The sequence below is a fragment of the Poecilia latipinna genome, unplaced genomic scaffold (genome assembly GCF_001443285.1).
Source record: "Poecilia latipinna isolate Pla-1442-1.1 unplaced genomic scaffold, P_latipinna-1.0 Scaffold1501, whole genome shotgun sequence".
NCBI lineage: Eukaryota > Metazoa > Chordata > Actinopteri > Cyprinodontiformes > Poeciliidae > Poecilia > Poecilia latipinna.
In genome coordinates this window covers 123,843-151,236 of record NW_015114117.1, presented here as the reverse complement: position 1 = coordinate 151,236, position 27,394 = coordinate 123,843, and the positions used below count along the sequence as shown (strand labels likewise).

At 37.4% G+C, this 27,394-nt stretch overlaps 3 protein-coding genes across 6 annotated transcripts in view; 1 reads left to right on the top strand and 2 right to left on the bottom strand.

Annotated features, from left to right (window-relative positions):
• LOC106963178 (neurofibromin) overlaps positions 1–27,394 on the top strand; it is an 86,623-nt gene that overhangs the window by 32,664 nt on the left and 26,565 nt on the right. For 2 of the 3 annotated variants that reach the window (XM_015057937.1, XM_015057936.1), the window contains exons 30-35: positions 1,293–1,355; positions 7,493–7,651; positions 8,622–8,719; positions 9,863–10,009; positions 10,103–10,249; positions 11,547–11,657. In XM_015057937.1, the coding sequence (XP_014913423.1) occupies positions 1,293–1,355; positions 7,493–7,651; positions 8,622–8,719; positions 9,863–10,009; positions 10,103–10,249; positions 11,547–11,657 (725 nt within the window). The remainder of the gene's footprint in view (positions 1–1,292; positions 1,356–7,492; positions 7,652–8,621; positions 8,720–9,862; positions 10,010–10,102; positions 10,250–11,546; positions 11,658–27,394) is intronic. The other variant, XM_015057939.1, reaches the window with a different exon arrangement.
• Positions 13,005–20,981, bottom strand: LOC106963179 (oligodendrocyte-myelin glycoprotein). 2 transcript variants are annotated; one of them, XM_015057940.1, is made up of 3 exons: positions 19,817–20,981; positions 16,437–16,634; positions 13,005–16,078 (listed from the first exon to the last, which is right to left on the bottom strand). In XM_015057940.1, exons 1-3 carry the CDS (start codon positions 19,849–19,851, stop codon positions 15,142–15,144), a joined length of 1,170 nt encoding a protein of 389 aa, XP_014913426.1. In that variant the 5' UTR covers positions 19,852–20,981; the 3' UTR covers positions 13,005–15,141. The 2 variants fall into 2 exon arrangements, with proteins under 2 accessions (XP_014913426.1, XP_014913427.1); XM_015057941.1 differs by lacking the exon at positions 19,817–20,981 and having other exon boundaries at positions 13,005–16,112; positions 16,437–16,525.
• On the bottom strand, positions 22,641–25,997 carry LOC106963180 (protein EVI2B). Its single transcript, XM_015057942.1, has 2 exons — positions 25,763–25,997; positions 22,641–24,407 (listed from the first exon to the last, which is right to left on the bottom strand). The coding sequence occupies exon 2, from the start codon at positions 24,363–24,365 to the stop codon at positions 23,364–23,366; it is 1,002 nt and encodes a 333-aa protein (XP_014913428.1). The 5' UTR covers positions 24,366–24,407; positions 25,763–25,997; the 3' UTR covers positions 22,641–23,363.

Below are 27,394 nucleotides of genomic sequence, written 5' to 3'. Positions count from 1 at the left end.
ACTGCAGCAGTTTTTGTTTGCGTTTATTTTTTGTTTTTGCGTCGTACACCTGTTTATTGCACGTTTGCACCTGTCGGCCACCGTAACAAACGCCGTTCAGCGCAGGACTCCACTCAGCTCACCTCAGGGGTGACGCCAAGTGAAGCCAAGGTTGTAATGTCGAGTCTGGTTTCATCTTCTCCTCATTCTGCACCTTCTCTAAGGGGTGTTGTCCTGTTTAATCAGTTTTTGTTCGTGTGTGACTGTCGCCAGTCTTATACGTTATGGCTAGGTAAGCATGCAGCAGTGTGCATGTGAGCAGATAGAGAGATAGAGGAAAGACACAGAATGATATATCCATAACAATTGTTTTTTTTTTTTAAAAAAAAAGGTAATTCTGAATTCTGTCACTGATATCCAACCTAGAATTTTTTCCAAAATCCAGACCAAAATAGATATTAATATCAGATTGATGCATATCTATGTTGGGGTTAAGGAAAACATTCTGGTTAGGTCTGAATGCAGTCGATAAGATGAATGGAAGTCAATACAAAGTCGTCGGTTTGTGTAGGAGTACAAGGGTGTGTGTGTGTGTGTGTGTGTGTGTGGCCTTATGGTTGATACATTGCAATGACCATTTTTCTAACACATACAACATTGTGGGGACCGGCTGCTCCATATGGAGCCCAGTCTCTAAAGCATGTTAATCTATTGCCCACATTAGTGTATTTTTATTATATAAAAGTATATGTATGTTATTTTACTTTTATTTTCCTCTGGGGTTGCCTGACAAACAGAAGACATGTCATAACTTAAATCTAGCAGTAGATTAGTTGTAATTACAAACAGTGTGGAATGTAAACATGTACACTATAACTGTAATGCTGTATTGATTCTAGAATGGCCATTTTCTTTGAAGAATGTTACTTTTGAATAGGCATGCTGTACGACCAGCTTTTTCTGCTCCTTCAACCTTCACAGTTTCATGTCGGGGAAGGGAAAACATGATGAAACATACGTTTTACACTACAAACAAGTCTCTTTTTTATCATTAGCATATCTTTCTAACTTCCAGGACTTTTGTGACTGCTTCCATTAAAATATGTCAAAGCTTTTTTTACTCTAAGTTGATGGTCATATATATAAATACCAGTGCTTTCAATAGGCTCTACAACTGACTGACAAGCATTTTGTGCATATTTAACACTGCTTTAGGTCCTTTAATGAAGGAGCGTAGCTTTTGTTATAGATTGTTGAGATTGTTGTTTGTATCTGGTGCTGTGACCATGATTGTGCTCATCTCTGTTCTGTAGGCTACTTGCCACTCTCTACTGAATAAGGCAACACTAAAAGAAAAAAAGGAAAACAAAAAAGCAGTAAGTTTGGTGAATCTACTTTCCTCTACACACTTTCCCCCTAAAGCAACAAAAATAAAGCATTTTAGCATTTTACTGTTTTTTTCTTCATTCTTAAAATACTGTTTTCAATTTTCTTTTTGTAATTTGTTCTCTCTTTTTTTTCCATATTTAACTTTATGTGCAATGCTGTTCTAAGAATCTTTATTTAACATTCTATTCACTTTCTATTAACAGTTCTTGGGAAATTGCATTCACTGTTACCTGTCTGGTGTCTCTGTTGCTCCAGGAGACATTGTAATGCATTTTGTCTGCATTGCTTTCATGCTGCTTCATCTGATGACTGAACTATGTATCCATCTTACCCTCACTCACAAAGCTGCATGCCTTAACATGCCGTAACGTACTGAACTTTTCCTAAAGACATCATTTCTAATCAGCTGAGAAATTTAAAAAACTGCCTTGCTGTTTTTTGTGATTCTTTAATATGGTTCGGCGCTCCAGTCTGCAAAGATTTAGTCGCATGAAGCCATTTATGAAGACGATGATGATTTTCATTTATATACCACCACCTTTTTAAGAACAAAATGACTTTGTTAGTTGCTTTATTATTTTTTTTTATCAAACTGAGACATGGTTATTGTGAACAATATCCACTAAGAGTGTTAGAAAACATGAGTCTGGTCTGTGTTTTTTTGTTGTTGTAATGTGGAACCGGAACAATGCACATCCAAAGAGAATTCACAGATTCCCTTTTCCCACATTTTATATTATGGTCTTTTTCCATAATATAGGCAGCACTATATGATAGTAATCTCTTTCCTCTAATTACATACAAATACAAATAACCCATGATGACAATGTGGAATTTTTTGAGAGTTTTAAAAATTCACTTAAAATAGAAAATCAAGAAAACATATTGACTCAAGTATTCACCAGTGGTGGCTGGTTGATAGGGAGTGCTGCCCTCCCTGAGGTGGAAGTGGGAAAAACAAAATCTAAAAATGGTCTAAAAACAAATTGTATTAGCCAGTTTGTCTTAATAGTATGTCCCTAAATGCAATATAAATTATTTCCACCAACTAGCTCTCATGTATTCCCACAGGTTCCTGTCAGTTGTCTTTTTGGTTGTCACTGTTGATATTACCTTAGGAATGCAGCTAAGTGGCCAATCGTGTGGTTGCTAGGGAAAAAATAATAAACATTTAGCCCAGTGGTTCTTAACCTTTTTTGAGGTACCGAACCCACCAGTTTCATATGCGCATTCACTGAACCCTTCTGTAGTGATTAATAAAATGATTTTTTTCCCCAAATTCAAGACATAGACAAGATCACTAAGTCTTCTTAAAAGGTAGAGTGTCTGAGAACAGTTCTTTAAAATATAGTCAGTGTTTTCAGCAAAGTTGAGCTGACTGTCCAGGAACGACTCAAGGTTTTTAAAATCTGCCACAGTTTCAACAGGTTGGCCATCAAGAGAAACTGGAACCACTTTAAGGTCTTATTTAGATCATTTAATTAGCTCTACATTCTTAAGAGAATGAAAAATTAATAATAAATAAATAATGAAGACTTTATTCTGATTTAGTAATGTAATTATATTAGTTGTGTTACCACCCCCACGCCACTAGAGGGAGTAGCAACCCTGAAAAGATGCGACTAAGGAGCAGATTTAGAAGTACACCGAAAGCTGCAGAATTTAGTAAAAATGGTGAGTTTTGCTGAAGTAATTAAAGACACAAGTTCAAATCCATGCTGAGAGTGGAGCTCCTTCAATCAGGGCTCCTCCACAGCTCTGATTGGCTCAGCAATGTAACGTGATCCTCTGCAGCAACCGATGGCAAAGCGGGGCGTCATCACGACTTTACATTAGTGTGTCTTTACCTCCGTGGCAGAGGCTCCGCCGAACCCCTGGGGTTCGACCGAGCTCAGGTTAAGACCCACTGATTTAGCCACTCCGCTTAGCTGAATGTAATGTCTTTGGGCGACTCGGACTCTTGTCCCCTGTATAAAGTTGATAGTGGTGATGATGGCAGTCGATGGAAAGCTTAGACCAAATTCTCCACATTGCATGACCGCGCGGAGGATTTCTAGACAGCTGGTAAGCTACAGCTTCTGTTCCTATGTGTTTTATAGTTTTTAGCTAACATATCAGTCTGCTTTTTTTTTTTTTTTACTTTTTCTGTTCATCAGCTGCTGTCATTTATTCATTGCTGATTATCAGTTATGGACATTGCTGTGATTTTTTTGATGCTTATGCTGCTCTGGTTAGTATAATGCTAATGCTGCTCTAGATAAATGTTGCTAATTTTTCTTTTTTTTTTTCTTGTTAATGGCAATGATGCCCTTGTTGCCCTCTTTGGGTTTCTGCTGCTGTTATGATGTTAATGTTTGGTTGATGTGATGTTTTCTGTGCTTTTGTTCAAGAAGGAGCTGAAGCCCCGTTTGCTGACTCAGATCTATAAACATTCATATTTGTAAGATTTTGGCAAACACCTGATTGTCAAATAAATCCTGGGGGTTGCTTGGTGTATACCACATTTGGTTACTGAACAAACCTTTTACTTTTAGCTTTTAGCCCTTTTTGGAGGGCGAGCGACTTTCGCTTCAATGTGCAAGTTCCATATGAAATGAATGGAGAGGAAGCTGCACCTCCTGTGTGTCAAACCTAAGATGAATATATTCTAAAGGGCACATTTTCTTATAGAGACTTCATAATACATTTCATTTATTTATAGTTCGTTTATGTATTTTGGATATATAAAATGTATTCCAGTTGCTGCGTTATATTATTTTGAAATTAGCTTATTGATCTTTGAGAGGGTGTACTTGCATTGTTATGCCATTTTTATGCTATTAGTCCCACCCGCTCTAGTTGGACTCCCATCAGGTTGGATGGGGCGTCTCTTCAGAGATGTTCAGTCAGATTCAAGTCTGAAATTTGGCAACTCTGGGACATTCACATTTAGGTATCAGTCCATTTTTACAAATGGAATGAATGTGTTCTTTGTTTTTTAATAAGTGGTTCTGAACTGGACCTGTGAGATCTTGGCCAGGTCCTTTGTGTCGTCGTTCTGCTGAGGCGCAGGTTTTCATATACAATGTCTCTGTACATCGCTGCGTTCATCTCTCCCTCTATCCCGACTAGTCTCCCAGTTTCTGCTGCTGTAAAACATCCAAGTTGTTTGGAATCTATCAGTACCAATATTTGCCTTCCACTGATGTGTAAAGCCTCATCAGCATTTCCTGCCACGTTGGAAATTACACAGAACAATTGAGTAACACTTTACTCTGCAAATACAACAGATTGAAAAAAAGAATAACTCCATATGTTACTTTAACCACGTATTTGCTGTCAGTGTATCACTTCTGTAAGTATCAGTTTTATTTCTTGAGAAAAAAAATCAAAAAGCCTCTGTGTGCATAAATGTTAAAAAGTGGATTGTAAGTAATGACAGACATGTCTTCTGTGTTGAATGCTTCATGAAAATAAAGAAAAAAACTGCTAACACACATAGATGGTACTGCTTGAAGAAACTGATTTAACCACATAGAAAAATATAATATAGGTGATTTTTTTTTTTTTCATCAGTTCTAAATTTCAAAAAAGTGCACATTTACAGACCACATTTCTTTTCAAGGCTGCATTGGCGTTCATTTGTTTGAACTGTTGCAACAAGAATGTCATGGATTCAGATCCTAGTCGAGGGGTTTTCTGCATGGAGCTCACATGTTCTCCCTGTGCATGGATGGGTGGGTTCTGGGCGCTCCTGCTTCCTCCCATAGTCCAAAAACTGTTTTAATTGTCACAAATTTTGCCCGTGTGTGTGTGTGTGTGTGTGTGTGTGTGTGTGTGTGTGTGCACGCGTGCGCTTGTTTGTAATACCTTATGGGACCATTTTCCTGACACATACTACGTTGTGGGGACTCACTGCTCCTTGTGGGGATACGCTGTTTTTGGGTCAGGGGTCAGATTTAGGACTAAGGTGTGAATTGAGTTTTGGTCAGTGTAAGGGTTAAGTATGCAATGGACAGGGTAAGAGTAAGGGCAAGGGAATGGAAGTCAATAGAAAGTCCCCACAAAGACCACGCAAACGCGTGCATGCATGATCAACTGAGGGAGCCAGACACTTTTTTTCTATGTGACTACTGCTACTTTACTACTATATGGTACAACATAGTTCTGTATCCCTGCTAAGACTTAATAGTTCCCTGTAACCCTGTAAATATGAAGCCTTGTCCAATTGCATTGTCCCTCTGAAAGCAAATATCTTTCAGACATCATTTTATTTTATGTGTCTATATAAAGTGGTGTGGGAAAGTGTTTGCCATCTTCCTGATTTCCTAATTTTTGCATGTTTGTCATGCTGCAGAGTTTCAGAACATCAAACCAGTTTAGATATTAGTCTCATAATCACTGAAACGCTTTCCAACATATTTGATGTGTATTTGTGACTTTGATAATGGCACTTAACAAAATGTTTTGTTACTAACTTTTTATATTTGTGTTTATTTGCTATACAAATAAACGTGATTGATTTATTGTGAAGGAAACTAAAATTTTATTTCAAGTGGTATTAAGAAAAAGAAAAGTCTTGAATTGAACTTTTCTTATGCTGTGGGAATAGTTTCTCTCAGAATTTGTGGAAGACAGCAGGATTCATAGTTTCATTTATTACAGTACATCTTCCTGGTCCTGAAGCAGCAGGACAGCCCTAGACCTTCACACCACCACCATATTTTAAAGTTGCTATGTTGTTCGTTTTATGCAACGCAGAGTTGCTTTTATGGCAGATGTAACAGACACAGACCTTCCAAAGAGTTCCTCTTTTTGTCTCATCACTCCACAGAATGTTTTTCTAGAGGTTTTGGGGATCATCAAACTATGTTTTGGAAAATTTGAAATGATCCTTGATCTTCTTTTTGGCCAGCAGTGGTTTTTATAAATCAAATCAAATCAAGTCAGATTTTTTTTGCATAGCACATTTCAGCAGCAAGGCATTTCAAAGTGCTTTATATAATTAAAATAAAAACAGCATGTGACATTGATTAAACAGGGACATCAGGGAACCATGCATTCCGTTTTTGCCCAGCCTCTTTCTTATGACAGAAACATGACCTTTGACTTTAACTGAGCCAAGTGAGGCCTGCAGTTGTTTGGATGTTGTTGAGAAGTTTTTTGTGACCTCTCTGATAAATTATGCTTATCAGAGAGGTTGTGTAATTTGGTCGGCTGACCTCCTGGGAAGCTACCATGTTTTCTCCATGTGTGGATAACATCTCTCTGGAGTCCCAAATCTTTAGAAATAGTGTAGTAACCCTTTTCAGACTGTAGATCTTAATTGCTTTCTTTCTTATTTGTTCTGGAATTTCTTTGGATCTCTGCATGATGTCTAGTTTTTGTCACTGCAGAGGAAAAAGTTGATAAGTTGCATAAGTACGTATAATGTTAATAAAGCAACTGAGATTGCATATCATCACTGGGAACAATTAATTTATGACTATGTGGCTCTGAGATCCTCCCAGGCTAGTAAACATTATATAATCTGTAGTGAGTCAGTGACATGTTGTCCTGTATGAGGCAAACACAACAGTACAGACAGTACAGTACCTGCAGACTGCGAGTGAGGATCATATATATATATAAAATGCTTCACTTCCTCCCTTTGTTTTGCTTTACCACTGGAAGCAAACCACTGCTGAGTGTACTATACTTCCAAGCGAACCAAAACCCACATTTTCAGGCATCAGAGTTTGGATCTATTTTCACAACTTGCCAAATAATGCAGACAATCCAGGGTCCAGCGGTTGTACGTTCAAAGCAGCATAAACTGCTCCTCTGTGAAAAGCATATCCAGACTGTCACAGAAACAACAGCCCCGAATGAACTGCGACTGTCTTCCAACCATTTCTCTTTCTAAACTTTTACTAGCCAGGTCAAACCTCACTTTGCTCTGTAATGTCACATATTACATTTACATTTTGTTGTTCTTCAGAATCATTCATTTTTAAAAGTGTGTTGAAAATTTGCCTCAACATTTCTTTCTTTATCTCAAATCTTTTGTTTTTCTTCTTTATTCTACATTCTTTGTTTTCTCTCTGCTTTGTTGTCTTCCTCCCAACCTCCCACCTTTCCGCTCCACACATCCCTGTCCATTCAGGTTGTGAGTCAGCGGTTCCCACAGAACAGCATAGGTGCAGTGGGTAGTGCCATGTTCCTACGTTTCATCAACCCGGCTATTGTGTCCCCCTATGAGGCTGGCATCTTAGATAAAAAGCCGCTGCCCAGAGTGGAACGAGGTCTCAAGCTCATGTCCAAGGTAAGCCAAGAAAGCAAGTTGTCTCCTTGGAGGGGCTGACGAAAAAGAAATGAAACAATACAGTGAGAGTCTAACCACTGCATTCACAAGTGGCTCTTAGGCTCTGTTCACATGGTGTAATCCATGCTCAATTTTTGCATGATCACTCATACGACTAAATACTGTGACTGCAATCAGACTTCTGTGTGAACGGTTTCTGACCTCAAAATGACCCACAGATGCAGAAGAACAACAAACGTGTCATACAATACCACACACTTTAAAGCACTAATAACTGATGCCATCATCTATGGATTAATTTTTAAAGTTTTTTCAGTCAGTCTGTCAGTTTTTTCAGAAGTGACAGTGTTGTCACAAGATCATAATAAGAGGAAAAAGGGTAATAGCAGTGGCCTTTTGTGGTGCACAGGCTGCAACTGGTCTGTTTTTTTATCTGCAGTCAAAACTAGGAGTGGTGGATTTGTGATATGATGCGCTGTATTGACACAAACTCCTTTCAGTATTTTATAATTTTAGCTTTCAGCCGTGGTTGTCATCCAGATTTACTGCTTCTGATTTATTCTTATGCACAATTATGATGCGTGTCTCACATCTAATAAAAGTACCAACTTTGATTTTACCTTGACTGTATCTGAATAAAACCTGATTTCAGGTCGATTTTCTATTAATGTCAGGATGATAAACATAACAGTGAATGGGAGTTCATCCGAGGTAAAAAGTATGTGCCCAAATCAGACAGGAGGCTGAAGTTCAGCCTGTTAAACCCAGGCTAAATGGATTTGAAAGTTTTCCCAATATAAGGCTATATTTAAGGGAGTTGGCCATATGATTGAACATCTTGAACATAGTCTTTTGAATGCACATGGGAATTGGATAAAGGCAACCCATGTGGTGATGCATTTATGTGTAATCAGTACAAGTAGATAGAATGATGTAAGTCCTTGCATGTGTATTTGTGTTTTTCTTTTAGATTCTGCAGAGTATTGCAAACCATGTCCTGTTTACAAAAGAAGAACATATGAGGCCTTTTAATGACTTTGTTAAAAGCAACTTTGATTCAGCAAGAAGGTAAGAGGTTCTACCTTTCTTTTAAACAGAACAAACCAGGAAGACATTTTTGGAAGATCTTTTTTTTATATATACAGAATTTCTATTACACCTAACAGAACCCAAACAGTGATTACTTAGCAAGCATTGTCCATTAGACTTTGTTTATACCCTCAGCTGTCACCCCCAAAATGCTTACATGCAAGTTAATAGGTCCTTGAGGACACCTGTGCCTCTATGACAATTAAGGGGTTAAACTAAAAACACAAAAAGTAATGTTTCTAGGGTTAGGGTTGTAGGACACACAGAAACCTGTTGAAGCTCACCCAAAGTCACAGAAATTCTGATGTGGGAATAAAAGTTTCTCCACACTTTAGAAAGATTTACTCAGTATTTTTCATCACTCCCCATCTTTGTTTTCCCATTCTTCAGTCTAGTCCAGAGGTTCCCAAACTGTGGGGCGCGCCCCCTAGGGGGGGGCGCCGTGTCATTGCAGGGGGGGCGCGGGAAGCCGTCTTGATGAAAAAAAACAAAAAAAAACATGAACACTGTATGCGCTGGGTTTTTACCTTAGAATGGCCAACTCTCTGTTATTCCTGTCAGTTTGATACAGTAGAGGCTTCCACACTTCCCATATTTGTGTCCTCTGTCACTTTCATCAGCAGTTAAAACTGTTTAATCCGTTGTTAACATGTTGTAACCTGTTTTTCCGAGCCGCCTTTAAACGCAACATGAGCGCTACGACGCTCGCGCTGCGTTTCCACCTGTGAAGGAGACCTGCTGCTGCTGGGCGGAGCTACGTAGGTTTGTGTTAGAATCACGGCAGCAAACCAGCAAAACACAAAGAACTTTTCACTTTTCACAGTTTTTCCCTCCAAACTAACCGACTGAGTTGAGTAAAGCTGTTGGATGCAGGTAATTTAGCTAAAGATGACTAGCTAATATCAATACAGAACCTTAAGCTTAACAAGTACCTTGCAGGATACTGATGTTGGTGTCTATTTTCAGCTACGTACATTCATTTTGCCCCCCAAAAATCAATCAATTTTAATATTATAAATTAATCAATTTTCATATTATGACTTGATGCTGAAATGAGCATCAACATACCAAAACCCGAGTTAAATAATTAAAATGCCTGATTAGCTGAAATGTCTGCTGCAGGTTTTTCTTGGACATTGCCTCTGACTCTCCACCCAGTGACTCAGTCAACCACAGTTTGTCATTCATCAGTGATGGTAATGTGTTGGCCCTCCACCGCTTGCTGTGGAACAACCAGGAGAGGATTGGGCAGTACCTCTCTAGTAACAGGTCAGGGTCAGCCCTTTATTGTTTGTAATCTCAAATGAGAAATATATTCTAATAAGATGCTTACCTGAGACATAATTTTTTTAATAATTCCAGAGACCACAAGGCAGTTGGCAGGCGACCTTTTGACAAGATGGCCACCCTCCTTGCCTACCTTGGACCTCCAGAGCACAAGCCTGTGGCTGACACTCACTGGTCTAGTCTCAACCTGACCAGTTCCAAATTTGAGGAGTTCATGACCAGGTACAGTAATTAACTTACAGTGTTTACTGTGTCTTTATTTATTTTTATTTGTTCATGAAGTATTGTACTTCACAGACACTGAAACTTTCATGAAGAGAAAAGTCAAAACTACAGGGAAGACATGAATAAATAGCTCTATTCAATATTGTCACTCGAATGCCGTAAAAATGAATAGGGTCCAAGTTTTATTGACTAACCTTGGTTTAGCATGTGACGTGTCCTATAGTTTTGGGCCAGCATCTCAGATATCAATTTTAACATTTGTGGCAGTTCTGATTAAAACTTTATTAACAACACATTTTTGATCAAATTTTAAGGGAGACAAGAAATGTTTTAATATTTCTGTTCTAGTAATTTATATTATTTGAGTATATGTCCTATTTTCAAGGAATATGTTTAAAACATGCCTGTGGTCTGATTTCTCATATCTGTGTGTTTAGCCAGGTCTAATGAAAGTAAACGGAAAAGAAAAAGTCAATTATGCTAATCTGCCTAATATTGGATGAAACTTCAAATACATTATCTGTATGTATTTACCTTTAAAATACCTTTAACCTGAACATTTTAAGATACACCAACAGTGCTTGGATCATCTACACTGGTAGAAGCAAAAAAGACAAAACAACTGATTTTAAATTAAAATATTAATAAATCTTAATCACAATATTTTACTGACAACATAAAATAACTGTAGATCTGACACTTTAATCATATCTAAAAACTTTAGCATACTTTTCTTGTAGCATTGCTCACATTAACATAGCTAGCATGTACCTTAATTGTCATGTAGGATAGCTTTAAGCTAATGCTTATCCACCAGTTTGTATCTAAGCACAGAACAAACTGATGGAGGAGTAAATGTGCCTGAAACAATCTAAAATATAGCTAATGCACAGTGTCTTAAGTAACTTTAATTTTATTACTGGATTGAAAACGGTAACACATTAGATTACTCTTTACGAAACAATGGCCAGATTAGAGTGGCGCATTACTGACGCTACTAAAGGCTGACCGGACAGTCTCCCTCAGGACTTCTTGTAGAGAACAGCATTCATGAGCTCCTGATGCACCAAAACGCCACCAGGCCCTGTTCACTGCATCAACTCTAAACCAGTTTTTCAGGAATGTTTCTGCTCTGCCAGTGAAGTGCGCAGCGGTGTGCAGCAAAGACACATGCAGTACGGGCTCTCTAGTGTACAAAAAAAGTAAATTAAAAAAAAAAGTAAGCAATGCTTAGCCTGGGGAAAGTAACTACAATTTGCAAAGAATCCTAACCCCTATATTGTCTATTTCACAGGCACCAGGTTCATGAAAAGGAGGAGTTTAAAGCCTTAAAGACACTTAACATATTCTACCAAGCAGGCACCTCTAAGACTGGCAACCCTGTGTTCTACTATGTGGCTCGCAGGTAAGGTCATTCACTGTTGGTCTTTATACAAGGAAATCGTTTTTCTTTTAAGGCTTGCTACTAAAGTGATGTAGTATTTGTGTGTGACCACTATCAGTAATAATGCAAACACAGGACTTCAGACAACTTTTTAATGCATTTCATAATGAAGTAAACATGTTAACTAGCATACCTTTCTTAGTATCCAAAGCAATCAACATATACACAAATACACTAAACCACCAAACAGTCTCAGTTGAGCATCACCCTGCAGTTTCTGACCCAGAAAAAGCTGGGCTAGCCTAGAACTGCAAGCAGTTATAATGGGTTCCATGCCCAACCCGACAGGTCCCCCTTGGATGCTTGCATGAGTTGACAGTCAGGAATTTTTTGGCACGGTTTTGGTCCCTACAAGTTTTAAATGCAGGACAGTCCTGAAAATGTGCTGTTGCACCTAATGTGATTGTTGAGTTCGATAGGCCATCTTAAAAAACTTCCTTGTGGAGTTTTTCTTCTTCTTCTCTATTATGGCAGATCGCAAGCAACTTTCAGGTGCGTACTGCCATCTACTGCACATGAGTGTGTAGCAACATTACTTTACATCTATTAAATTCTATTTTTTATTTTTGTATCATGAAGATAAATAAACATTGCTTTCCTTAATCTATAAATATCCTCTAAGTATCCTTCAGTTCCCAATATTCCTTTAAAACTCCATTCCTGCCCTGTCCTGTGTTCTATTTTTCTCAGTCTCTCCCTTTCAGGCTCATATATTTTACAGTCCATCAATACATGTTCTACATTTTCTTTCTCTCAACATTCTCCACTTTTATTACTATTTTTCCTCCCAACTGACTTTTGTATATTATATAAACACCTTCCTTTCTTATCTTTATTCCATATTTTTCTGCCACATTTCTATTTCTTTATTCTTAATAATTGATTTCCCTTTCCCAAAAGGAATTGTAATTGTAATTATTTCCCTCTCTAAAGCCTATTTAGCTTATTCATCTGCCTTTTCATTGGCTTTTACTCCTCCTTGTGATGGTACCTAGCAAAACCAAATATCAATGCCACCCCCGTGTAATCTAAATAAACTGTGCTGAATTACTGTTCTATAATTTCCTGTTCCCTTAATAATCTCTCCTATTGCTTTGGAATATGTGCACACCATCACCCTGTCTGGATGAACCTCCTCTAACAACTGCAAGCTTGGAAAAGTATATTTTAAACTTTGGAATAAACATTCCTATTCCCACACATTTTTCTGTGTTCTTATAACCATCTGAATATACTTTAAGGTAATTAGAATATGAGTTTCTTAAATATACATCAGTCCTTCCTCCTATTTCATTTACATTCCAATCATTTTTCATTTTAAGAAGTCTCATGTCTGTATTTACTTCAGTTTTGCTCCATCATGTGGCCAGGTAGGATGACTACACTATTTAGGCAATGTTATTGTCCTTTAGCCTATGGATTTTTTATATGTTCAAAAATTCAAAAGTTCCCTAAAACGTTATAGTTTGCAGTAAAAATGTGAAAATTTTACCACATAATCAAAATAAATGCTTGTCATTTATGCTAATTTTTTTAATCCTGTTCTGTTGAAGTATAAATGCATAGAACAACTTTACACATCAAGAGCACTTGGTGTCAAAGGTTGATTTCCTGTTATTCAAACAAAGAAGCACAGATTCTTAACAAACTTTGCAGAATGACTAAGACTGAAGTGTTCCACACAATTGTGAGCAATTTAGTCATGATTGTCAAAGGATTGTGAAAGATACAGATATTTGTGTTAAAAGACAAACTTGCAAAAAAAGTGATGGATATGAACATATGTTCATACATAAAGTGTAAAATATGTGGAGAATAATTCAAGGAAACCATCCTGAAAATTTTAGCTCATTTGGATTTTATTTTTTCAAAGGAATTTTTTAAGGATTGGAGGTCAGATTAAGCATCGGGCTGAATGTTCTGTTATGGGGTTTTTACCTACTACTTTGTGTGGGAAATGTTTTTATGGTTTTTGGTGTTGATTCCTCCTGATACATTTGAACGTAATCTCTGCTCTAGTGGCTCATTGAGATGTTGTCCGTCAGTTGCCATGGCAATGGGTCTGAGTGTAGTATAAAGCCGACAGAGTGGGGAAAAGCAGAACATAAAGGTTTTGAGTTGTTCTTTACCTGTTTTCGGTGTTATTTTCTCTTTGCTGTGGCACATTGCAGCCACTGTAATTTCTTACAGTTCAATAAATGACAAAAACTGCACTAATTCCCACGTTTATTTGTAGAACACGGCAGTATTTATGACAAGCATCAAATAGGATGAAATATTTCATAAAGTATAGAAGCCATAGTTGGTTAAAAACTATGGCTTTTACAACAGCAATTATGTAAAATTTAATTACCAATATAAAATATTAATTTGCTCTCTTGCATCTTGACAAATTGACAGAAACCAAACTGATTACTGTTAAATAGTAGTACTTATTCAGAATAATTCAGGCACTCTCTCCGCAGTGCAGGATAGTTGTTTACAACGCAGGGAGTTTCCAGTAAGCTCAACAGCATCCAACTGGCGCGTTACATAGTTCATGGCCAACATTGGCGTTTTGGTAACATTTCAGTCTTCAACAGAGTGCACGCCTCCTGGAAGCAATCGTTTCTCTGTAGTAGAGAGCCCAAGTCATCTGTACGTAGCAAACAGCAGAGAACAAAGAGCTGGTTTTTACCATGCTAGGCCCTTTTGCCCTTAAAACTGATGTTAGCAAGTTTTCTAGGGAAACCTTGTACACCTAAGGTTTTTGTAAATACGTTTGTATTTTCATATGTATATTTCTAGATACACTATATGTTTTTTTTTTTTTATTCTTTCTGCTTTTCATTTATTCTGCTCTTATTTTGTATTGTCCACTTTCGGCTGTAACGATGCAAATTTCCCACTTGTGGAACTAATAAAGGATTATCCTATCATGTATTGTAAAAATAGTATTGAGCAATAAAACCTGAGCCCATGTTTTAGTTCAAAAGTCTGCTGAAACCTTTTTCATTGAAAATATTGTTAAAGTTTCTAACTTTATACAGCACTATGAAAGAAAAATAAATGTTTTTTTTTGTTTTTGTTTTGTCTTTTGGCTCATCATTAGCCCCTAATTTTACCAAATATTCATCAAATATTAAACTATACCGATGACTGCAACCAAACTCGACTGAGGAATCCAAGAAGAACTCGTGTCACATTGTAATATCGCTCTACTATAATCCTTGTGGTTCTGCTTCCAGTTTTGTATTAATCCTGTTGAAAATCTTATAGGGCGAATAACGAATGATCTCAATAGAGAAGTTTTATTTCCCACACAAGGAATGACAGGATCATGCATTTGTGTTCCAACTATTCAATTGCAAACATAACTACTAACATTTGTAGGCATCATATGGCACTCCACATGTAAGCATAAAGGTAATGTGGTGTCTAATTTAGTGTGTCAAGCGACTTTAGTTCAGTACATGCTGAACGCTATTGTTGGAACAAAAATATTTAGAAGCACCATTTCAATCTGAGCAAATACTTTTTGACTTTTGCTCCGGGAGTTGGCCATCTTGGGCTTTACAGTGGAAGATAGCAGGTGTTCTGTTGTACTTGTGAGTTTGGAGACACTGTGGAAACCTGTAGAGGAGGTCCACATCCCCAACCCAGTCTTATGCTGTGAAGGAATTGTCTCATAAGCAGAAGTCACCACAACAGTCCTTGCAGTGGACATGCCGTCATATTCTTCTCCTCTATTGTTCATGGTTGACTCTGTGAGTGGAGCAGAATCCAGGAGTCTTTCCTTTGTTGCCAGATGGCTTTGTCCACAGACTGGTGTTGTATAACAGGGACACCCCAACACAGTCGCAGGAGTTTGCTCTGCCCATCTAAGAATTCTTGTTATGCTGTCTTCTTCTTCACAAGCCCAGGGATTATCTCCAAGCGTGATTGTTGTCAGTGCTCTCAGTTTATCAAATATACCTTCAGGCAGTACTGAGAAGTGGTTAGCATGCAGATACAATTTAACCAGCTTTGGAAGCCGATCCAAAGAGCCAGGCAGAATCTGAACCAAATAGTTAAATGACAAATCAATAATTTCCAAGTTGTGAGGCATGTTTGTGGGCACAGTCCAAAATCTGTTATGACTGAGGTTGAGGGATGTAACACTAAGGAGAGTGTTGTTGATGAAAACTATTCTGTCCAGTGCGTTATGCGACAGGTCCAGCAGCTTAAGGTTCCAGTGGTAAGCCGTATCTTTCTTGTCAAGCGAACGTAGACGGTTCCACGCTGCTTTGATGTCCCATAGAGACCGTGGCAAGACAGACGGCAGGCTTTCCAGGTGGTTGTAGGAGAGATCCAGGGTTCGCAGGTGATCATAGCGGCTGAGCTGACCTCCAAGATCTTTCAAGCTGTCAGAAAAGACTAGTTTCATCAACCAGTTTCCTGTATATAAAATTAAACAATCAGCTATATTTTGAAAGCATACGTGTCAAAATTAATTTGTAAGCATTACAGGTGTTCAGCAATAACTGAAACAGATCAATTTATCATCCCTGAATATGTTATTTATACACTGTAGAATGACGATTCTTGTTTTTTATCACCGTTTCCATCTAACAATTCATGCTAGCCTTAATCTTGGTACTTTTAGGGAAGAATACATTTTGAATCATTCTGCGTTTGTTTCTTAACCTCTTGCTCAAGATGCAGAGTAAGTGTCTAACATAAGACGTGTGAGAGGTGAAGTGTAGCATTACAGCTATTTACCTGTTAAATGAGAGGTTGAGAAAACGGATGTTGTGCTGCAGGCCATGTGGCAGCTTGGTTAGGCTTTTGAAAGAGCAGTCCACGTCACGGTGACCCCCACTACAAGAGCACATAGATGGACAGACGGACAAGACCCAGCCTCCCAAAAGCCCACAGAGCAGGACAAGGAACAGGGAGGACGTCAGCATGGTGAGGCCTCTAGAGAAACAAAAGTTAGATATGTATTATCAAGTTTTCAGAAGAATTAGAAGAAATGGTTTAAAACCAGCTATATGTAGAAATGTTTACTTGCATTACAGTTATAGTTGACAAATTTGTAAACAAAGGCTTCATTTGGCGTTTTTATTTTGCGAAAATTTCTACATTTTTGTTTTTTCTGTCAAGGTGGGATGCTGAGTGAACATTCATGAGACATAATATTATTTTTATTTTAGCAAATGGCTGCAATGAAACAGAGTAAAAAATGTTAAAGGGTCTGAATACTTTTTGTACCCACTGTACTCGTATAGATTCAGTACACATTGAATGAAATATTTCAAGCTATTATTTCTTATAGTTGTGATCATTATGAAAACTCAAGATTTAGTCTCCTAGAAAATGTAAATGCTACATCAGATAAATAAAAAAGGGCATTTGAAACGGAAAGGTTAGGGTTCTGAAAAGCTTGTTCAGTTATATGCCCTGTACATTTGGTTTGGGCTCTGTGCATGAATCCCTGCAACAATCCAGCCCGCCATGCAGTGGATCAATCTGTGGTTCTGCTGAGGTCAAAGGACAGGTTGCTCTGATGACAACCTTCATGTCATCTGTATTGTTGGGTCAAATATCTCTTCTCTTCTCCTGAACAACACCCCATATCATCTCTGTGATGTTAAAGGTCAGGGAAGTCTACTGGCCATTCCTGTTGTTCCTGTTCTTGAATCAGCTTTTGGTACCTTTGGTAGTGTGGGCTGGTACCAAGTCCTGCTGGGAAACAAAATCAGCATCTTGTCAGCAGAAGGAAGTATGAAGTGCTCTAGAAATTCCTGGTAGACGGCTGCATTTACTTTGGATCTTAGAAAACACAGTGGACCAGAACCAACATGGTGCCCCAAATCATCAGTGACTGTGTAAACTTTACACTGGACTTAAAGCTGCAGTAGGAAATAAACCCTCTCTGCATGGTTCCTCCCCCTCAATGGACAGGGACACTTACAGTTTTCCTGTAATAATGTTTGGTTGATTCTCTGCCTTTAGTACATCTGTGGCTCTGTGGGAAGAGTAGTCGTCTTGTGATCGGCAGGTTGTAGGTTTGATTCCATCTTCCTCCTGCAAGGCACTTAACCCCAAAAAGCGCTTTGAGTGGTCAAAATGACTGGAAAAGCACTATATAAGTTCAGACCATTTACCAGTCCATCTGCAGCACACTGGTAGTCTTGACCTTTTCACAGCCTCATATTCTACAATCAGGACATAGTGACAGTTTAAACAAATATGTAAAAAATATATTTTTATAAATGTTATCTACTGCTTTAAAGTAGTGTGGATTATGTGTCTCTCCACTCTTTCTGATTTCAAAATGAAATGCAGAACTTACTTTGATCTGAAAAACAGTCCTCTGGACCACTAAGGTTCTTTTTCCCCTTAAAAAGATGATTTATTGCTTATTGTAACATTCTTAACTGTACATCCATCCATTTCATCTTGTAGTTACTGCTGGATTCACATTTAAAACCTGACTACTGTAGAAAGATTTGCCATACAGTCACAGTTAAGTATTTACTTTAAAATGAGCAACACATTTTTTGGCCTGTTATGACTCATATCTTACTTGCATTAAGCCAAAGAAAATGTTGATAGAGACATCCACTCTTCCTCTTGCAAACTCATTTTAAAGCCTCACATGAAGTTTGAAATATTGTATATCTACAGTTAAACTAACTTTTATTTTAATTTTTATTTTTGCCCAGCTGCTTCCTGGTAAAAAGGCTCAATGTATTTTATCTCCACAATAGGCTGTTTGACTTGTACATAAAAATCAGACACCTTGTAGTGCTGACACTGTTTCCTCCTGTTTGTGTGGACATTTACAAGGTAGATGACTGCAAGAATAAATAAAAGTTTGACCAGTTTATTTTGTATTATCATGGAGTTGTATCTGGGACTTTATCACAAACTACAGCTTCAAGGAATCATTGATCTCTGCCCAGACACATTGATGTTCATATTACTAAATTAACTCCAAAAAAAAAAGCAATGTATTTTTCATATTTATTTTTTTTGGCACTCACATTAGAGCAAAAGGCGATTGACTGATTTGCTGGATGATAAATTGTCCCAGAAGTTATGGTGATGAACAATGATATTGTTGTTTTGATGTAATCTTCAAGTAATGTAATGATATTGGTAAAAATATGCAAGAATACTTTCTCAATGATCAATTAACTTTAAATTCTAATGAACATTTAAACACTGGAACTGGAAGACATTTTAAATATCCAAAATAAATAAACAAAATGGAAAACAAAACAAAAAACAAATAAAATGAATGATGAAGTTTCTGTAAACAAAATTATCCTTCAAAAAAAGGGCTATCCTTTTGCATGTCCATTTGCTTTTCTTTTGTATCCTTTTTCTTCACACTTACGAGTATACATCACTTATTTTTGGTTTGGGACATACATTTCCCACAAACTGTCAAGTATTAGATTGAGATTTAAATACATTACCTGCACGAGCTAGTGCATAATTGTAATGGAGAGGAAAAAAATGATTGATGGCTTTCATCATTTTCCTCATGTCAATACTTATGCTGGACAATATGTTTTAGAAAAATGTTTGAATGTGATTTGTTTAGTTTGCATTCTCTCCTGCTTCTTTATGAAACTGAGAGTTATGCCTGAGTGTCTTGGACGAAGTGCATAATATAACTTTTTGCCATCATCTCCTGTCGTCTTACAGCTTTTTAGGAGTATATTTCATCCCCTCCATCTAAGACATAATTATACATATGCAATAAGACCAAAGTTAGACTCAGCCAATTACCACAAGTCAAGCTGCTTGTATGTGGTGGCACTTTAAATTCTGCTTCTGGGAAACAGCTCAGCCACTAAAAATACTGCAGTGCAACAAAAATATTTAGAGCAATAATTTCAGAAACTAACACATTATTAGCTTGATGAAGGCATAGATATATTTTTTATATAGCTGTCCTACTTATATATATATATATATATATATATATATATATATATATATATATATATTTCCTGCTCAAGATCAAGATATTTGCTAAACAAAACAGCTTGCGGTTTTTAACCTGGGTTCAGCAATTTACAACATCAACGATCCTATGCATAAAATGAGTCGTCCATTACTGGTGTCATGCCAGGATCACTCACCTTGTAATTTCAGTGTTAGCACCATTTCTCCCCATCTCTGGTCATTAACTCCTCAAGCTCCACTCGTCTTCCTCTGGGCACCTTAATATGATAAAGCCAAACATTTTTTCTGGGCTGCTGTGAATGTAGTGATGTGTCTCTGTAAATGCTGCGTGTTAGTCCCGGCTTCTGCCCGGCTCACTGTTATGCAGGGAGTTCCAGGTTGCAGTGCAATATGTGGTGGTGAGGGAGAGAAAGAAAGAAAGAGGGAGAAAAAATGCAGCTAAGAGCCAGTCCACTCGGCCTTTGATGAGGCAAGCACAATCTGTGTGCTCGATAGGAGCGACTCTTTTTTTTTTTTCCTCAATGCTGCATTTTCAGTTTTCTTTGTGGTGATTTCTTTTTTTTTTTTTAGTAATTTCACAGACCTGTTGAGCTGGATTTCTGTGATTCTCTTTCTCTGTCAATTAAGAGTTCTTCCTTTTCTGTTGCTATGGTCCTAAACTGATCTTTAGCTCTTTATTTGGACAAGCATAATGATTTAAGAAATGTAGCTAGAGCAGAGAACTCTGGCTGGACTTGTTTGTCTTTTTTGCTTTCCAGAGTTTGAAGTTACATCTCAGGTGGTTTGTCCCACTGTGTTCCCTTGTTTCTTCCAGTCTGTCCTTTCCTGCTGATGGAACCAGCTGACTGAGTGGCTCAGCCTCTGGTTGCCCACCAGCATTATGCTGTGCATAATTTAGAATTGAACAATTAAAGTTGTAATATTTTCTCTGGAATTTTTACAAACCAATGAAATATAAAAAAATATTCATAAGCTTGCATTGATCATGATGGCACGATAGCTTAGCGATATGTCGCTCTTAGATAAACTGACAGCATCTTTTGATGCAGTTTAAAATAACTATTCAGTACATATATGAAGTGTGATGAAATAGAAAATACACGGCAGATATTATGGTATTGTGTATTCTGGTTCAGTGCAGTTCTGACATCTCTGTAATAGTAGACAGTATGTTCACTCAATCTTTATAGCCTCTTAAATTTAATCAACATAAGGGAAATAAACTCTGAGTTGAATATCAGACTAAAGGGTTTAATTACACAGAAAACATGTGCTTGAAACTATAGAAATGACCCCTCAGAAGTATAAGTCCTATTGCATTCAGACTGGCAGACTCATTTCCAGCCACCAGAAGATGTGCTGATATGCAAATCTTAAAGGGATTATTTTTGGCAAGTTAATAACTTTTGTTCTAGTAAAATATATCCGTAAACTCCAGTGTATGAAGTTAAAAAAATTTTTCTCTTTGTTTTTCTGTGAAGCAGATTTAAGATTAATGAATAATTTACTGCTGTTTCAATCAATCAATCAAATCAAATTTTATTTGTATAGCACATTTCAGCAGCAAGGCATTTCAAAGTGCTTTACATAATAATAATAATAAAAAAAAGATTAAAAAAGATAAAAACATTAAAATCCGCACCCCTTTTCAACCAAGTGGGACGACATCCACACCCCTGTCCTTATCTGGGACTCATACCGGATCTGGGAGTTTAGTCAAAAAAGCATTTGACAAGGACTCCAACTTCTAGGTTTTTAGTTGAAACGCCGTCACCTGGGACTCTAAACCTCATAGGACTTTAGTTAAACGTTGTTTAACTGGGACTCTAACCCACGTTTTACTCAAGGGACTCTAACCCGAATAAGGCTATGAGTGGGGGACAGTACCCGCGCCTCTCTGGGGGTGCTGTACATCATTAAAAACTAAACACAGCGTAACAGTGAGAAAACCATTCAGTGCCCAAACCATTTTTGTGTTGAGCATGGTGGTGTTCTTGACCATGATTCCAACAATAACAAGAAAGACAAAAGGTGACGATAACATTTTATTTCCAACATTAAAAACAAATGTCAACTTAGAGAAATAATGACATAAAAATAGGAATACTAACCGAATACTACTGTTGCCATCATTTATTAAATCTTATCCCCAACTAACTCATTCAGTTTCTTTGTTCATTTCAGTCTTGAATAAAGAATCCAAATACTTCCCAAACTATAAATATTTTTCATGCAATTTGATAGCCATGTCATAAATATTCACTCTATACACTTTCAGAAGTCTTATTTACACAAATAATTTATTGGACTCTAGTCTACAGCAACTGCACAATCAACAGACTCCTGTAAGATGGCACTACAACTTCAAAACAACCAAAAACTACTTTCTATTCTTTATAATGCGATATACATGCATAACACCTGCACTCATTTAATATCACTCAACAACATGCCACTGGAAGCCCTTTTTGTACTTAAAATGATGTTGCAATCATGTTTTTGCACTAGTCATTTTTAAAAATGTATTAAAATTTACACAGCATAAAATACTGTTGCAGATTATCCTCATTTTTGTCCATGCTTTGTTTTCTAAAATTTAATTTTGTTTTCTAAAATTTTCTTCTCCCCTGAACCTCTTCTTTAGGAGAAGTTTTTTGTTATTTTCTGGCAACCGTTGTTTTGCTCTGTACATAATTTGACCATTTTTGAATTGGATACAATCCATAAATTTGATCATGTTTCACTTTAAAAAAATAAGTTTGTGTGCTCCAGATAACTCGCCTTATAAATTATTCATCTTTCTCTTTTTCATAGAATTGAATAGATCAAAGCAAGTAGACTAACACATGCCTGAACTAATTTTTAAGTGTGTAAGATAACAGATTTAATGGATGGACGGATATTAATTTCCCCACATTGACAAATAAAACATCCATCTATCCACCATATTGAACCACCATTTCAACATTTCAAAACACAGCTGACTCTAAACAGAGCTTTGACAAAGAAGCATTTGTGTTGCACTTTGTTATGAAACATCTTTGAAGTGGTTAAAGAAGAAATGCCTCATTGAAAAACTCTATATTTAGTTTTCTATGTCCTAAAAGGATATCCTACCTATTAAGTTTATATCTCCTTGCATATGGTCTAGTGACGGTGTTCTGAAGATCTTTTGTTCATAGTGATTCTGTATTACTGTGTGGAGAGCAAATCAAGCATGTGGCATGTCAGCAACATTGTATCTTGCTGTGTGTTCCTCTTACAACACTTCCTTCTGCTTTTCATTAAAGTGCAAGATAGATCTAAACATATGCAGTTGTATTTTGTACTATCTAAGTAAATTCCACAAGAAAAAAGATTCAGATAATTTCTGATAGTTATATTTGTTGATGTTGTAGGTTTAGTTTCTGTGTGCTGATGTGAGCATAATGGTAATAGCTGTTTTAATGTTGATTAAGAAACATGACACAAATTTTCACAGTGCCCCAACATCCAGTCTCAGACAGGAAACTAAGTGCATACAGCTTTCAGATTTGATTCGAGATTTAGAAGAGGCCTTATGACCATGTATGGCCACCTTTCGTTTTTCCGTGAAAGCTGAAAACCCAGAATGACTTTGTCTGAGGATGACTGTTGGTTCACTAAAGAGAACCCTGCGGCAGACATTACAGCTATCTCTTCAGTTTCACTTCCAGTGTTCTCTTCTGGAACAGCAGCTGTGAACTATTTTTCTTGTGCATCATTTCCATCGATAGCTTGACCAAAAGTGCTTCCTTGGTGTTTTTCTTCTAATGTGGTTCTTGAAGTGATATCCGTCATCTCATTTGTTTCTGGAAGTAAAGAGAATGTCTTTGAAAGTCTGTGAGGCAGAAAACTGGTCAGGGAAATTCGGTTGGATGATGCCAATACCGCATTGCCGTTGTTAGCTTCTCCATCCAGTAGTGGCGAAGGACCTGCCCAGCTAGTAGTCGTCTGCTCCTTCTGAAGTCTCTTTTTGCGGATGTAAATGAGCAGAAATCCTACAATCATCAGTGACAGCATTGAACCTATTATTGCTGCCACAACTTTGCCGTGTTGTGAACCATTTTTCTTTGCCTTGTCAACGATTGATGTCTCTGAGATGGAGGGTTGTGTTGTGTCACCACCTGGAACTTGCTTGGTACTTTTAGATTTTCTTTCTTCAGGCTTGATAGACGTGGTTTTCGTATGAATGGCCGTCAATCTGGATGTAGGTATAAATGATGAGGTCACTTCATTTAACTTTATCTGTGAGGTTGATGTTCTCTGTGTGCCGCGGTTTTGTGTAATGTTGCTTAGCACCGGAGGTGCTGTTGAATTGTTGATTCGCTGACTGGTCTGACTACTCAGGGTCATTGTTATGGATTTCCAAACGTTAGACTTAACAGTTGGTGTATTTGATGAACTGGTGAGAGTTGGTGCCGTCTCACTATTTACTGAAAGTATTCTTGGAGGCGTCATCTGAGTTGTATGCAGTGAAGGAGTAGAGGTTCTTGGGTCCTCTGGGGTAGTCCTATCAACACTGGTAGTTGTGTTGACGGATGGAATCTCTGACAGCTGTTGTAAAGTTGATGGCTGTCGTGTTGCCAACTGGGTGTTTTGGGTCACGTTGCCAGTTGTCATGTCTGTGGTGTTGAGTTGCAGCTCAGATTTTACTGTGCTGATTGCTGCCATTGGCAGAAAAATAATGAAGGTAAAGATGATCATTTTGGCCTCAGATCTTCTGTTACACACACCTGATGTTTCACACTAAAACAGACGGAGATCCAGATTCATTGTCAATGACTTCTCATGAAAAAATAACCAACACCAAGAATTGTAACTTGATATGCTTCATACATCTAAAGAAGTTTTTCTTATTGTTGATCCCAGGTTCATATCTTACAGCAGGAGTGTCCAAAGTCGGTCCTGGAGGGCCGGCATCGTGCATGTTTTAGTTCTCTCCCTAGTGGTAGTAACAACTTCCTCAGCAAGTCAGTGTTCTCCTTAGGCCTCTAACGAGCCATCATTTGATGCAGGTGTGCTAAACCTGGGAGAGAACTAAAACATGCAGGATATCGGCCCTCGAGGACCGACTTTGGACACCCCTGTCTTACAGTAATTACCTAGGAGAATGATAAATTGATAAATTACACATTTTTTAAATGCATTCAATTTTTCCATGTACTAATATATATAATACATGGTGCTAACAGGTTTTTCTGAGATCTTGGATCTCAATGAGACAACCTGCATAAATAAAAAATAAAAAAACATTACAAAGCATATGGAAGCAGAAGGGAAACTTATTTAATTAACACATTCTTTAAGCTGCTTCCGTGTTTTAAAAACAGAAACACAGAAGTAGCTCACTCTGCAAGTGAGCTGTACTTATCTTTGTAGCCTTTGTTTTAAAGATTTTAAAATCATTTGGTTGACATTGTAATTTTGCAGGTTTGCAAGTTAAATCTGTTTACATGTTTGCTGGATTTCATATGTCCTGTAATCCAAGGTGAATTATGACAGATTAGGAACTCAAGCACATCATACCCTGTACACAAAGCAACCTTATTTTTCTTAAACTGATGTTATATTTGGCCTCAGTGATGGCTTCCTGCAAATGCAAGTCAACTGTAGGTCATCAATACTCTCTCAAACGTCACTGATCCTCATCTTCTTGATGAAAATTAACCCTATATTCTTCCTGGTGTTTGGCTTGTTGAACCAGAAGTGCAATTTTTCCTACAAGCAACCAAAACAGTTGCACTTAGAACATCATACCACTGGCCTTCTGAGAGGAGCCTGTGCTTGGACAGTTCAGTTGTTTTTCTGTATGCAAGCGATGGGTCCTCTTTGGTTTACAAAGTTTCAACAATAAAGATATGAAAATGTTTTCTTTATTGAGTCTTAAAATGTATGAAAAGTAACTTTACAAAAGCCTTTGAAAGTCAGTTCAAATATTTGAATAAAATCTGATCTTGCTTAGCAGCTAATTAATAATTTGAGTTTTACTGTATTTATAAGATCACATTGCATCTTGAACATCTTTTCTAGAAACAGCCATTGAACATGAACCTAATTTTAAGACAATAAAAATGACTTTAGGTTCAGAAATTTGTACTTACCTATGATTCTACTAGGATAACCCGGGTTTGGTATCAAGATGTATTAAAAGTTCGAAGATTAACCTGTTAGGCTTAACATAATGTTGACTGAAGGAAAGCAGGAACTAAGAGCAGAAAATAACCCCACCTTTTTGAGATGTTGAAACTGACGCTTTCCTCACTGACAGGAAATGAGACATTTTAAACTGACAACCATGTGTGCTCTCCTACTATTTTGCGAAACCCTAGGTAAGAGTAAAGTTGTTGTAAGACAAAACTGAAAAGAATCTAACTTCTCTTTAGTTTCCTGTCAGAATATTCCAGTTACTTTCTGTCAAAACTAATGTAAGAATCCACCATTAAAATAGTTAAAATAACTGATTACAGTAATTAAATAAAGCAATACACTCCTAAAACATCTGCAGCAATTTTTTGCAGATGTTTAAGGACTTCAGCCTTTATAGAAATATAAGATAACATTAATTAGAGGACGTACATCGATATGTCCGTAATATGTCTGTAGAGATACCACCTTTTTTGTCCAGATCTGTTTCATTAGTTGATTTTTTTATGATTCTGCTGAGCCACATTTCAAAAGCAATGTCTGGTTTTCATGGTAGTAAATTTTAATTTGGAACTTGTCACTTTCAAGTTATTTTGAAATAACTGGTCATTGATAGAGGGGTACCAAAAATTTTGTTCGTATGTAGATATTTGGAAGCTCTGGCTGAACAACTATATAACTCTAAAGATCAGCAGTTTTAGGTCATCTGCATTTTAAGAACTGCTTTGACTGCACATGAGATCAGCTGTGTCCCATCTTGATTACATTTCTTTGATTTGTTTTTTTTGTTTTGTTGTTGTTGTTGCACAGCTGCAGCTTAGTAAGAGAGTGCTTATGTTCTGGTAACCAAAGTCCAATCCTACGTGTGGACATGTTAACGGATCCAGAAGGCCAGACAAATATCTGGAGATCCCCAGGCAATATACTGTTTGTTCTGCTTCTTTCAGGGGAGCGGTACAGGATCTTAAGAACACACCACCAGACGTAGAGACAGATTTTTCCCTAGAACTCTGAAATATTTCCTGCCCCAGTGTATACTCAAACAACTTCCACTGAGAGAAACAAATACAATTGTCGGTTGACGACATAAAAACTGTAACTTGTGTTTTTTATACATCCCACCTCAACTTAGTGCTCCTAAGTTCTACGTGTGACTGGCACTTATTATTCTCTGCACCTGTGAAGAGAATAACCAACCGAAATTTCTTTGTGTGAACACATGAGGACCAAAAAACGTTTTTTTGATTCTTGGCTGGACTGCAATACCTGTTTGATTATTTATAGGGGTGCACCTATTTATCGGCACCGATTTCTTTAATTTTGGGAGATCAGTGATCGGCCGATGCTTAAATATGAAAACGACATTATCCAGTGATCTTATCTACCTCAGCAAATGTCTAAAAATCAACTGCTGTCCTCTTCTGCTCTCCGATTAGAGGTTTGACTGACAGACCGGCCCACCAGGTCATGTCTGCACATTTGCAGACATGTCAATAGTCACCCCACTGTTGCCAACTCGGTGACTGAATTGCTATATTTAGCGACATTTCAGAGAAAAAATTTGCTAACAGCCAAAATTGGAATCGACA

What these genes read in the sequence shown, in the direction of transcription:
- LOC106963179 (XM_015057940.1), bottom strand. Translation starts at nt 19,851, where the DNA reads ATGGGGAGAAATGGTGCTAACACTGAAATTACAAG. An exon ending in GCTAACACTGAAATTACAAG is followed by an intron (nt 16,635 to 19,816) that starts GTGAGTGATCCT and finishes TTGTTTCTCTAG; the next exon opens with AGGCCTCACCATGCTGACGT. An exon ending in CTCAACCTCTCATTTAACAG is followed by an intron (nt 16,079 to 16,436) that starts GTAAATAGCTGT and finishes CTTTTCTGACAG; the next exon opens with CTTGAAAGATCTTGGAGGTC.
- LOC106963180 (XM_015057942.1), bottom strand. Translation starts at nt 24,365, where the DNA reads ATGATCATCTTTACCTTCATTATTTTTCTGCCAATGGCAGCAATCAGC.